This window comes from Fundulus heteroclitus, chromosome 22 (genome assembly GCF_011125445.2).
Source record: "Fundulus heteroclitus isolate FHET01 chromosome 22, MU-UCD_Fhet_4.1, whole genome shotgun sequence".
Classification (NCBI taxonomy): domain Eukaryota; kingdom Metazoa; phylum Chordata; class Actinopteri; order Cyprinodontiformes; family Fundulidae; genus Fundulus; species Fundulus heteroclitus.
The window spans coordinates 37,771,744-37,785,902 of record NC_046382.1 but is presented as its reverse complement, the minus strand read 5'-3'; the positions used below and the strand labels follow the sequence as shown (position 1 = coordinate 37,785,902).

The following is a 14,159-nucleotide window of genomic DNA, read 5'->3' as shown; positions in this document are numbered from 1 at the left end:
TGTCCCTGCTTTGTAACCTCGCCAGCTAGATTTATCGATGCAGCACTTCTCAGTCTGTCTCCGTACCGCGTTTGTCTGCCAAGCCATTTAGAATATTGTAGTGCTGCAGCGGTCAAGTCTGGTACAGTCAGAGGATAACACACACACAGAGACACACACACACACAGACACACACACATTCCTTTATACTGTTCTGAATATTCTGGTAGGCAAAACCCTGATTCGAAGTGTCTTAATCGTTCCCTGTAATCCAAAAGTCCCTAAATCTGAAAAGTTTTTCAAAGAAAGCTGTTCAGACCCTTTGCAGCTAACCTCGCAGCCAGCTCCCACACATGCTGATCCCAGTGATAAATCAGGGTCTGGGAGGTGTTTAATCATAACGTGGTAACATGTCGGCGCACTTACAGCTGACACTGGTCTCCCTTGACGCCCTTCGTGGTACAGAAGCATTTTCCGGAGCCGACGTGGCACAAACTGGCGTGGCTGTTACACTTGCAGGCTGCGAGGCAAAACAAAAGAATAAAAGAGGGCATGAGAGACAGGAACTTTTCAACTGAAAACTATTTAGAGAATGATTATTTTTCTTTAAATAAGCTCCATAAAATACTGCAGAACTGCTCTCCGAGCGAGGCTCTAATCCCGAGCAACTGTGATGATGGGGCTGCTCTGAATCCAGCGCTAAGACGAGCATTCTGTGTATAAACACACTAATCCTTCAACAGTGCGGTTAATACGGCTCCTGGTGTGGAAATGAATGCGAATGAAGGGACAGGGAGGAGAAAAGGACGCGTGTGGAGGAGCGCTGGTGGGAAAGGTCGAAAAAGGAAAATGGAGTCAGATTAGATGAGGGGCTAAAGAAAGGAGGGCTAACATAAATGAAAAGGATGAATTAGTCATTTACGGAGCAGCTGAAAGTGTCGTTCAGCTGAGTCATTCTCGTTTTCTTTGCCAAAGTGAAAAGTCTCTGAATAATCTGATTCCTCTTATTGCTCAGCACTGAATGATATTTCCTTTCAGCTGATGCCATCTCAACGGCCGTCAGTTGTTTCCTAAAGTAATCGCCTTGAAAGCAATAGGTTGTGTATACTTTTACTGCATTGACATTTTAACGAATGTAAAGTCAGGGTCAGAAGTTTTGGCAATAACAAGTCTGACCCTATCCAGCGTCGGTTTTTGTACTGAAAACGTGTGTTTGAGGATTAATTTCTGCAGAATGCTCCAATGTGTGTTCATTCACGCAAAGATCTTTATTAGCCTAAAGATTTGAGTTCATAACAGAAGCACCTTTTCACTGTTTTTTTCCCTGGTACAAAAACAATGAACTAATCTGATTTCAATACAGTCATATGTTGAGCACAGGTGAACCTGTGAAAGAATAAACCTGAAATAATCATCTTAAAGTATTAGCAATGGTTATGCCTGAGGGAAGGTTTGAAGCCAATCATGTAAGGCCTTGCATGTCAAGAAACTGCTGCTACACAAATGACAGCTAAATGAATAGATTTCTGTACCATCAAGGACTTCAAGCTGACAGAAATGGCTGCAGTGAAGCAGGCCTCGGTTTGTCCCTGGGAGTCCAACAAGCACCAGGAGGTCTTCTCCTCAGGCGTCAGCAAGAGAACTGTGCTGCTGTCATTGCAACAGGTGACCTAAGACTTTTGAGCAATTAACCTGTGACTAGACAGTTGGCAAAAGGAGCAAATATCTCAAATTATGCTAAAAGTACATGCAGAATCCAGATAATCAAGTATACAAAGGGTTTAAGGTTGTGTAAAGTGCATTTATTGAGAAGTCATAGAAAGTGTCACAGGGACCTGAGTGTTCTCCTGCATGGAACAGACCACAGAGAAACACAATGCTTCCCCTTCCCCAGCTGACACAGTTGTTTGGAGAAGAGTGCTGTCGTACCTAGCAATGCTAGTCCAAACCAGAGCGGTAATTACTGAATGCTGGCAGAATATTTTTATTTGGAATAAGATATTTTTGTCACCAACCATTTTTTTTTTCAACTGTGGCAAATTGTAGAAAGAAAGGGGCTCACCACAGAGCATTTTAAGTCCCTGGTCTGCTGGGTTTGCACGCTGCTGCTCTCAGACATTTCCCTGGACTTCCTCCTCTTCACGGGAAAAATCCACATTAATCTATGCCATAGATTTGTGCTGGAGACTTTGCCGAAACAACCTTCCTTTTTGGGTATTGAATGTGTTAGTGTGATACTCGAATTGGCCGTTCCATATGAAACATCACTCTTCAGCAACTATTGTCAGTTTTTTCCTCCAATGTTTTAGGCTCCTATTTATTGTCTCTTATATTTTATGTTTTTCCATGTTTCTTACCTTAGACTACAAGCCCAAACACAAATGAAACGACAAAGTTGTTAAAAAGTATGGCTCATGCCTTTTGAGCAGTAATCCAGCATCAGTAATACATGATAAAGAAGCAGTTAAAGTCTGATATGCTAGAAAGTCCAGAATAGAAGAAGTGCAATGGGCTATGACAAAAGAACTAAATTATGGTATTTTTGTTAATTTTCCTGAAATTCTAAAGGATAAAAATGGATGGGAATAACACAACACGTCCTACTCAAAATGAGTTTCTTTAACAATTTCAACTAAATTTATTCGACACTTTCAACTCTTCTAAAAACTTGATTTTTTAAAGTGCCTTCAACTTTCAAAAATCCCTCATACCCTATTTTTGGGCCAAAAAGCGCACTGGATTATAAGGTGCACTAAATAGTGTGTAATATCACTCCGCCCAGTCAGGTACACCGCTCTATGCTGAGAGGGAGAGCTAGTCATCTCTGTAGGGAGGACAGAGTAGCTGGACTACACTGCCATGTTTCTAACATAAGGCCAAAATAAACGTAACTTTATGTTGAATTAACTGACTAGGTTTATTGCTGCTAGCATGTGCTCCAGACGTGGGCTGTCTAAAGGCTCCCACATACCCAGGTGTACTGTGTACATACTGTAAGATGTGCTGACTCTACGCTGACTCTCCGTGGATGTTTTACCCTTCATAGTAGAGCGCACTATTGCCTACATTTCTTGTGACAAATTCCTACAATTCCCACACTTTCTGCCAGTGGGACAAAGTGGCGGAACAAATGATAAAATGTGTGATTAGCTAGCTGAGCAGCTAGAGCCATTTCTTTTCCAGCTGGCTCCCAACGCACACCTGTCCGTGAGAACAGAGAGAGAATGTGATGCAGAGTGTCCTTGCGACCGCCTGCTTGGGTCAGCTCAGTGTGTCAAGGTCGGTGTCACATCTAAAATATAAAAAGTTTGATGTAAAGACTTCCTGTCGCCGAGAAGTCGTAAAAACTAAATATCAATTAAGCAGAGCGGCTTCATTGCTAACCAAAGTCATACTTACACATTTTAACAGATTTCTGAGCGCATTATGCCACATAAAATCAGTCAGTAAGCACAACAGTAATCATACATAAGGTGCATCGGATTATGAGGCGCACCATAAATTTTAGAGAAGATTTAAGGATTTTAAGTGCGCCTTATAGTCTGAAAAATACGGTATATATTCTAAACGCTGATGTTTATTGTGTTTCCAAAGCAACAGTTCCTCCCATATAATTCTGTGTCTCTCTCATTAAAAACGTCATGATGGTAATACATGGCAACCGTAAATTCTTGATCTAAAAAATGTCAAACCATACATCCGGTGTCAGTGGTGTTAGGTAGGGTCAACCTTCCTCTGATTTTAGATAAAACACACTTTTTCAATATGACACAAACACAAAATCAGTTTCATAGATAGAAGAATTTGAAGCTTTGGTTTTCCGCTGAGACGCTCATATTGATGCGGGCTGTGGAACAGATGGAGACAGGCTTGACATCAACAGGGGAGAGAGACATATGAGATAAAACATAAATACCATATTTCTGCCCGCTTGCCCCGGCGGAGAGACGCTGTTTTGAAGGATTTTCTATGCTTTCTCTGCCTTATTTTCACAGCCACCATCTCTTCCACTTTTTCTTGGCACTGGAGGTGACACTTTTACGAGAAGATGAGGCCCGTTTCTCCCAACTGTGTCCTTTTGTTGTCAGCCTTTTAAATCAATATTGCATGAACTACAAGGTGACCCTAACCTGCTCTAATAAACCTGTAATTTGTCGACTATCTGAAACCTAAAAGGCTGTCATCAGACCTTTTTGTCTATTTTTGTTGCTGGTCGGTGTAATTTTAGGACGTTGTTCCTCCTTTTTAGCATTTCAGTTTTTCTCGCCGAACACCAGAACACAATCTACGCTTCTGACATTTAAACACCAACTCTTCTACCTTGTTTCTTTCCATGGGTGCACTCAAAAAGTTCACTTAAAGTGCCTTCAGTTCTTCTTATGCTGATTAATCAGGCAACCTTCCCAGACAGAAGAGGGGATGCAAGATGTTGGTTGTTTTCCTTCTCATCATCTGTCCGCCGCCTTCGGTTTACCTTGACCTGAGCTCACCACGGTTTTTTATTGTGAGGCTTGTCTCAGAGCCAGTAGGAAAGAATCATAGCAAGGCAAGCTGGCCAATCCAGCCAGAGTGGGAAGCAGCTATGCGTGTGTGGATGTGATCACACATATAAACACGCTGTAACACAAGGTTATAGAGAACATTCTTGTTTGTCTCTGCCTACGGTGGCTCCATTCAGAAGTGATTTAGGGTTGAATTACGGGCCTGTGTGAATCACAGAGTTACATCATGCAATGCTTTCATGTGAGTTAACTATTAAAAGGACAACAGGGGAAAAAAATAGCATTTTGTTCTTGTCGCCAAAATTTATTCTAAATAAATTTCTAAAATAAATTTATTCTTTATTCTAATATTCTTTTGTCCTAGTGTGTTGTTGTTTTTTTGCTACTTGAAAGCCAAGTTTGCATTTTTCAGTTTACATTTGATTGTAATTTGAAGAAAACCATCAACAAGTTTGAAAAAAAAAACAGCAAACAGGCTTAAATCGGAGGCAAGCGTATTTTCGCTAAGTTCTTTCTGAAAACGTTTTGACACCTATCCAGGAGTCTTTGTCAGTTCTGGTGGCTCGCACAAGTGCATTTTCTGTATTTACTTGATATTGATCTTAGTAAAGTGTCGTACTAAGAAGTGGGGCATGCACATTCTTCTGTTTGAACCAATTCAGATCAGATCAGATATCAGGAACAAAACATCCAACTGTTTTCCTGTTTCGTAAAGGTATGTATGCAATCGAGAGTCATTAAGTATGGGAGATTTTTTTAATTGCTTGGTGAGCCTAACATTATTACCAAAACCTTACCGCCTAAAACATGACCTACTTTGGAAGTCATTAAAGCTTTCTGTATAAGCAAAGTCAGTATTGTCATACAATGTTGACACTTTACCAAAATTTAATGGGAGGAAATGTCACCAAAATCCAATATAAGAAGGAAATCACTATAATCCTGGAGGCCTTCTAGAAATACAATGCTGAATCATGACCTTAAAAAGAAAACATAACTACTTTGTGATGTAACTTGATTTAAAAAGCTGAACAAACAGAAACTGCACTGAAGTGCATAATTTTTCAGCCTTTCTTCAAATGCACATGAAACAGTGGAATCCAAACAAATCTCTAAGCAGTAAACACAGTTCCGCTTTAAGGAGAAACCAGCTCCCCGCTCAGCATGCTCCGATAAGCTCTGAGCTATGAAGCTTCCCGTGCATCTCATTTTCTCTTACATGCAGAAAAGTTACGACTACTTAAAATTCAAATTTGGGCTAAAAATATCTAAGTCAAGTCAATCAATTCAGTTTCAGGAGGGCATCATCCTCTCTCATTCTGAACAGTTTACATAGTCTAATAATTTTTTACGTTGAACTAAACTCAAGAAAAAAAAAACAACCTCTATTTCAGGACTGTTTGATACAGTGGCTTGCAAAGATGCCCATGGGAGGAGCTGCAGAGCTCAACAGCTCAGTTGGAAGAATGTATAAACAGAACAACTATTAGTTGTGCTCTCCACAAACCTGGTCTCTCTGAAAGAATGGCAAAAAGAAGGCCACTGTTAGGGCATATGCGGTTTCCAGATTTTTGACAGAAATATAATTTGCTCTGATTGTCGCTCATCTCCAGAAATTCTGTCTGTTTCAACCAAAACTCCACCCTCCTGAGTCCACTCCAGCTGTCTGCTTTATTCTTTAAAACACGCATGAAAGGATCAAATGAAACAGACCCCAAATGTGACAAATAATCTCTGAACAAAGTTAATCATTTAAAGGTATACTATGCAACCGGGGTTGATTTTCCAGCGAGGCTCCCCCCAGAGGGCGAAAGTAAAAGTTCACTGTCGTAAAGATGCTCAGCTGTTCTGGTTTCTCCATCAAGCCAGGCGCGGTTGTTTTGAGCTTAGCAGACAGGCGAACGCAACGAAAAGTGGAAAAAACGGCAGTACAAACAATGACTAACACAGTGAAGGTATGAACATCAAGCTTTCCGCAGCGCTATCTTGGCGAGGCGGCCGCCTCGCCAAGCCGCGGCCGCCGCCTTGCCAGTTTTATTATTATTTTTTTTTTTTTTTTTTTTTATGTTGGCGAGACGCTACCGCCACCGCCTCGCCAAGCCGCAGCCGCCGCCTCACCAGTTTTATTATTATTATTATTTTTATTTTTTTTTTATGTTGGCGAGACGCTACCGCCACCGCCTCGCCAAGCCGCAGCCGCCGCCTCGCGTCTCGCCAACATAAAAAAAAATAAATAAAATAATAATAATAATATAATAATAATAAAACTCGATATGCTTGCATGTTTATTTGACGTTAACACGTGGTTCTTTGTTGTTGCTTTCGCGCGTGCATATAGTGAATGGCAGGGCAAAAACACATGGAGTTCTCGCCGTAAAGAGAGACTTCTGTGTGTGCGGGCCGTGAGCTCTTGCAATTGCAAGTGCGGTATTTCCCCCACAGACCCCCAGGGCGGCCGAGAAAACCTTTGTTCGACCTGAAATGACTCATTTAATCATCCAAAACGGTATGGAACACATTAATTAACTGAAAAATGTTGCATAGTATGCCTTTAAAATGATTCATAACTGATTGCACTTTCTCTGCTGCTCTGTTAACACTAACTACAGCAAGAACTAGTGATGGTCACAAGCTTTGAAAGAGGCAGAAACAGCTCCACAGAGACTGAGCTCTGGACGGACAGTGCTGTCAACAGCTCATCAAGAACCCATAGGGGCTTAGTTTTTTATTTTTATTTTTTTCTTACATGAGGAATGTCATGTGTGACGTGTGTGTGTGGTCAGGGAAATGCGTGTGTCTCACGGTCATTGCGTGAGAGTTGAAACCCCTAAAGCTATAGTTCAGGGGATCCTTAATGAGAACACATTTCCTTTTTTTGTGGTTTTGGGGGCATAGTATGATCTGGTGTGCACTGACGAGGTTGTATGATTGTCAAGAGCAGGCACCGAAGGACCCGCTCATGGGCGGTCAGCTTCCAATTAGAGCACACCATCAAGCAACCCCCCCCCCCAACTAACTCGTCAGTCGACTAATTTAATAGTGCTAGCATGTCTGACTCCACTCGAGCAGACAATGGCTGAATGAAAAGAGGACCTGTTATGTCCGATGGTGCTCAAAAATGGATGGAAGTTTCCACTTACTCCAGAAGGATGAGAGAATCAGAGTGGCTGAAGCTCATTTATGGGGAAGTACCACACAATTGTAAGCCCATTTTGAACTACAGTGAAGTTAGTTTTAGGTTGGACATTAGGTTGCATACTTGATATTCACACTCATTGCCAAGTCTTGAACTTACAAGTCTTACCTCTACAATGTAATTGTGTTACTGGGTTGTACTATTAATCCTGTGGAGCAGTTGTTTAGAGACCTGAAATCAAGAGGTCATAAGGAGTTGAAGCTCTTCTGTTTTGGTTAATTGGCTAAAAATATCTACAATGCATTTATCTCCGTGTAATTTGGGTCTTTATTAAATTGCTTCTAGAACATGTAAGAAAGTCCTTTAATGTCATTTCACACAGATACACATAAAACTCTAAAGAGTTTACTAACTTTCAAGCATCTGTGTTTTTGCTTTTGAACTGAACGGCAAAAAGAAAAACTTTTATGTGACTCAACATACAACAAGTCAACAAAAATTGCTATATCCAAGTGTCCACAATGAACTCAATGTGATCAAAAACATTAGATGGTCAAATAAGAAGCAAGAAGCATTATGCGACACAGCTGCTGACTGTACAGAAATAAGGTGAAAGGAAGCACAGATCTCTTAGCAGAAAAGGCTGATGTAAAGACTTTGATATAAATCATATTCCCGGGGACACGGGAAAGCCCCTCAGAGGGAGGACAATTTCTTACCCCACTGCTTCTGCATGTTCGGCTTCCACATGCACACTCGCACACATACAGCTCCAAAGCATCCTGGTTGTGTGGGTAGTCTGTCTGAGGCATTTAAAGGCAGGCAAGCACAGACGAGGAAATACATCAGTGGGAAAATATTAGAGAACCTTATCTGTTTCTACAGACGACTCTTTCTTCTTCTCAGGGGCTTTGCAGTTATAAACTCCACACACCTTAATGTGAGAGAACAGAGGAAGTGGCTTTGCAAGCTAAACTTAAACAAGAAGCCTAGAGCTATAAATGAAATATTTTAATCCTCTTCTGCTGATATCAGTTCTGACTATGTTGGTAGGGGTAGGGGCCTGAATATGTTGCATAAACAAAAGGATGATGTGTCTTTAGGTGACTCAAATGCAGCAGTTATAAGTTATATGTTATGTCTCCTTAGCACAAGCCCCTATTGCAGATGTAATTTACATCTACCACATTAACTGTATTTAATATTAACTTGTATAGTGCTACTAGTGTTCAGTGTTCAGGACCGACCCAAAATTGTCCGTGGATGGAAATTGGTGAATCGGTAGCCAATAGGTCGTTAAAAGGAGGCAGAGATTCAGTTATGAATTGGGGTAGCGGCTAACTAGCTCTACCATGTTGCAACACTGTTAAACACTGATTAAGGAAAATGGTAATGTGACTAAGGTGTTGGGACAAAAAGGATCTGCTAGTGACGCATGATCTGAGCAGAAACAAAAAGTCCACTTTTAATCAATGGTCATAAGATCATGGCTGATCAATGTATTTAATGGAAAGAGTATCATTATGTGCTACTGGTAGGTTAAGTTTATCTAGGTCCAGCTACTCATTCAGTTGAATGATGTTAGTACCTTTTCATTGATAATGATGTTTACTGAGCTGCTGTCACACTGTTTCATACCCAGTATATTGGCATAACGTAAAAATGTGTCTTATTTGAGGTGAGTGGTTTGAGTGTAAAGGATAAGAAAAGAAGCACATTTTGCAGAATATAAGGTCCTTTAACGTTTCAAGTCACGTTTGATGCACTTGCATTTCTTATTGTGTATGGGAATTGGAGCAACAGGCATAAATGTACAGTGTGTTACTGTGTCAGGAGGACATATTAAGTTAAGTTTTTTTTTCAACGGGTAGGCAGCGAAAGGGGGACCAGTCCTGTCCCGATTTGACTCATCTTGTGGGATACACCATATATTCTTGGATGGAAAACGGTGTGTCTTTCGACTTCGCCAGTCCTGGACGTGGAGACATATACATGTTTGGATTCAGGATACTTGGATTTCTACTAATTGGTTTTGGTGGATTTTTGATGTATCAGCAAATTAAGTGGATGTCGGTCAGCCATTTGGCCTTGATCAGGCTGGCGGCTGCATAGGACGCGATCACTAAGGCGATAAACGAACAGACCCGGATGTTGTAGGAGCAGAGCCGAAAAGCTGGATGTGCTGGTACGCAGACTGGCTTCGGTGGTTGAACTCAAGGAGAGATGGGATAAAATCTGGAAGTGAAATGCGGAAAAGCCCAACTAATTTGGAATATTGGATTTCGCCATTTGGAGCCAGCAAAGACTGAAAGCTGACCGGAAAGTCAGTGCAGCTTGTCCTCATAAGAAATAAAGTATTGGATTATGCCTTCCCTATCTCTACTCCTGGATTGTTATGGCGTAGAGCTCAGAACTCTCCCCTTGTTCCCTCCTCCCCCGCTGACATCTGCAGATGCTTTCTGAACTGTTGGCCTGCTGATAACATCAAGGACAGAAGCCTCTGGAGAGTGTTCACGGAAATATAACCACTTCACCCAAACAGACAACAACATATGAACTTACACGCGACTAGGCAAGGCAAGGCAAATTTATTTATATAGCACAATTCAGTACAAAGACAATGCAAAGTGCTTTACATGATTAAAACATAGCAAAATAAAACAGAATAAGAGCAAGTAGGAATAAAATATAGATAGAAAATAGAACAAAAAAGTGGTGATTCAGTTAACTAGGACAGTTGAAGGCAATTTTAAACAAATGTGTTTTTAATCTTGATTTAAAAGAACTCAGGCTTTCCGCACTTTTACAGTTTTCTGGAAGTTTGTTCCAGATAATTGGAGCATAGGAACTAAAAGCTGCTTCTCCATGTTTGGTTCTGGTTCTAGGTATGCAGAGCAGGCTGGAGTCAGAAGACCTGAGTGGTCTGGATGGTTTATACGCTGATAACAAGTCTGTGATGTATTTAGGAGCTAAGCCATTTAAGGATTTATAGACTAACAGAAGTATTTTAAAGTCTATTCTCTGAGATACAGGGAGCCAGTGTAAGGACTTTAGAACTGGGGTGATGTGCTCTACTTTCTTAGTCTTAGTGAGGACGCGGACTAGTCTCCAATGTTTACCTTTCTGCTTTTATGTGTCTCGCCTTATTTGTGCTTCTCATGCAGAGCTTTTTGATATCTCAAACGGTATTCTGTATTAGGATAAAGTTTGAAATATGTGTTTTTTCCTCCCCTTATCGTGGCTACTATCTTTCCACAGAGTCAATGGCAGCGCCCTGTGGGCACAGTGTAAGCGGTGTCCTTGGCAGCATGGCCTCAGTAAATCGTCTCCCCCTGAAATGTTTGTGATGTATGTTATGCCGGTTGTACTGAAACAGTAATTTTCCTCTGGGATTATTAAAGTATTTCTGATTCTGATTGTTACCTTGACATCGCCAAGTTCGTTTTCATCCATCCATCCATCCATTTTCTAACACGTCTATCCCTTGTGGGGTCACGAGGGGTGCTGGTGTCTATCTCCAGCTGTCAATGGGCGAGAGGCGGGGTACACCCTGGATGTATAACGTCACACTTTGAAAAGTATATGTGTGTCCAAAGGAGGTAAAAGCAATTAGTAGTCGTATTAATCAAGATGTTCACCTTCCATCAGTTGGAGTCTCTCCTCCATCAGCTCATACAGAACTTATACATCCGTAGGTAATCAGGACATTTTCTATGTCTTGGTTAATTGCTGCAGCATTTGGCAAGCATCTGCTTTGATTTTGTGCATTTTTAGGGTTTATATGTTGTATACATAGCTGCATTTTTCGGAAAGTCCAAACGACGTGTGGTATCCGGGTATAGCTAGTAATTATATTGTGTATGCTATAGTATTAGAGGCATAGAAATGCAATACTGGAGAGTTATTTATATACAGCACATATAGGAAGATGCTGTAATGGTGTGATGGGGTATTGGGGGTTTATGGGTCTAACAATCACATTTTTTTTACCATGATTCTGATTGACAGTAGCCTGTGTAGTGATATGGTGACACGAGGCATAACTTATTTTCTGTTAAAACACATGTAATGTCTAAAGATGCAACGATCCGATACCCGGATCGGATATTAGCTCCGATGTCTAATTAGCTGGATCAGATATCGGATGAATGACGCCGATCCAGCATTCCGATCCCGTCATTTTATTTTTTATTATTATCATACACTGCAATACACTTGCAGGGATGTAGTCATTGCAATTCTTTGTTTACATGCAGTGTGCGCACAGTAGCTAGTCATCAGCAAATACAGAGCAACATAAAGCAAACACCAGCCAAGCCAAGTGTGCTATTTGGAAACATTCTATAAATAAGCACCTCCAAAAGCACCATGCTAAAGTGCACGCAGACCTTTTTTTAAAACAATGTTTATGTCAACTCTGCTGCCTTCACCGACACGGCAAGGTATACATTTAATCTATTCAACAGTAGAATCGGATCGGTATCGGCCAATATGCTCAGACCAGTTATCGTTATCGGATTGGATCAGAAACTGTATCGGTGCCTCTCTAGTAATGTCACAGTACACTTTCAAAACCCCTGGGTGACACAAAAAGACTGACTGAAGAACAAGACCCTAATGTGCCTTCAGCAGCTACATGTTTTCATTCCCTTTCAGGTTTTTGTCTAGTTTTTGCTGAAAACTTTGTAGACAAACATTTTTCTGCGCAGTCAGTAGTGTTTAAGTATGATAGTGTGGTATTCTAAGAACCATATTAAACTGTTTTCAGATCCATAAGATCATCAGCAACAAAGGAGCTTTAATTGCTCCACTTTGCTTTAGGATCCAGCGGCTCTCATTTAGATAGCAGGCATGTGACACACTGTTACTCAACAGTATACTGTATTCAAGAGGGCAAACTAGTCGTAAGTGGCACAATTAGAAGGTAAAATGATTCAGTATCGAAAAAGAGTGATAAATGTCATGCTAATTGCACTAAAACAAAGAACGCATTTTTAACTGCATTCAGCATGAGGGTTTGTCATATATGCTAGAGTATGAGCTAATTTACCATATGCATACTATCTAATGTCAGTCTCTGTGTTGATTAGCATACATGCCGAGCTACCAATGAAAGCAAACAGTTCTTTGAGAAAGCAATATCTTCAAGATGAGACAGGAGTCAGAGCTTGCACTCATCATTTACTAGAGATCAAAAGAATTTAAAAAGAACCCCAAAAAATCAGATTTACTAACACATTTTCATTCATGTTGTTTTGTTGTGTTGCAGTGATTATGAGTAATTACCCTCACACTTAGTAATAAATGTCATAAAGGTTGTCTTTTTCCAGCACTGGTCATAAGTCTCACAGAATGAGACGTATGTTTTTGCTAAATTGAAAATAAACCAATTTAGATTGAATTTAACCTTTTTTAGACTTGGTTTTAATTGTCCTCCAGTTAACCTCTAGCTGACAGGATAGCAGTTTGAATGTGGCATTATTCTAAAGCAAAGGCTGTTTTTCACAGCTAGCTCGTTTGTGTGTGTTCATTTCCCTACTCTGCTAAACACCAGCCAAGGAAATTCAAGTGAATATTTTCTTACTTTTGTATTTTTAAATGATAAACATCTCTCTTCCCAATGTTGAAACTGAAATGAACAAACTAGATTCAGAGTCAGATTCAGATTTAGACATACTTTAATGATCCCAGGGGGAAATTACTTTGTTAGGCTGGGCTCTATAATAATAAAAAAAAATCTTCAGCATCAGTGCATGACTCCAACTTTCTCCAGGTTCTGATTGTGCTGAAAACATGCAAAGTCCTAGATGCTGCCAAAAGATTTTTACTGTGAAGTGGGTGTTCTTTCACCACACTTCCCATTTTTCACAGAGGCCAGAGAGTTGAATTTTGTTCTCATTTGACCAGAGCACCCTCTTCCACAAGGCATGTAGCGTTGTGTACCCTACACGGCTTATGGCTAACTGCAAATAGGTCTATGCCTTTCTTCTTACTTTAACACAGGCCAGATTTTAAAGTACAAGACCAAGATTTGTTCCGTTAAGAGATTCTCCCACCTGAGCTGTGGTCCCATGCAGCTCCTCTAGAATTATCATGAGCCTCTTGGCGTTTTGTACAAGGCTCTCAGTTTTGGCAGATGGTCTTTACACTTTCAGGCAATGGGTTGAGCAAAACTCTACGCTTGCTGCACTATGATATGGAGGTGAGTTAGGTTTTTTTTTTTTCCCTAATCTCACCTTCTGATTGGCTACATGTCACATTCAACAGGCTCTGTGTTTGTTTGTCCTCTGGGAACACCACACACGCTTTGGTTTTCAGGGCAAGACAATCCAGCATGTTGAACATCCCCGATTTGAGGTCGGAGCGTTTCGGACGTTCCACTGAGCGGACCAGATCCCTCTTAACACTCCACACATGGCAGGAATATCTTTTAAGATTATGTTAAGAGACACGCAGATAGTCGGCACCTGTCGGAATGGGAAGATCGGGGCAAAAATTCCTGCCATGTGAACCAGCCTTTAGCCAACTTCTGCAAATACATT

The 14,159-nt window shown here is 40.8% G+C and overlaps 1 protein-coding gene across 3 annotated transcripts in view; it reads right to left on the bottom strand.

Moving 5' to 3' along the window:
- Positions 1-14,159, bottom strand: part of atrnl1a (attractin-like 1a) — a 410,176-nt gene that overhangs the window by 246,394 nt on the left and 149,623 nt on the right. For all 3 annotated transcript variants that reach the window (XM_012872822.3, XM_021321643.2, XM_036126662.1), the window contains one exon: positions 406-499. In XM_012872822.3, the coding sequence (XP_012728276.2) occupies positions 406-499 (94 nt within the window). The remainder of the gene's footprint in view (positions 1-405; positions 500-14,159) is intronic.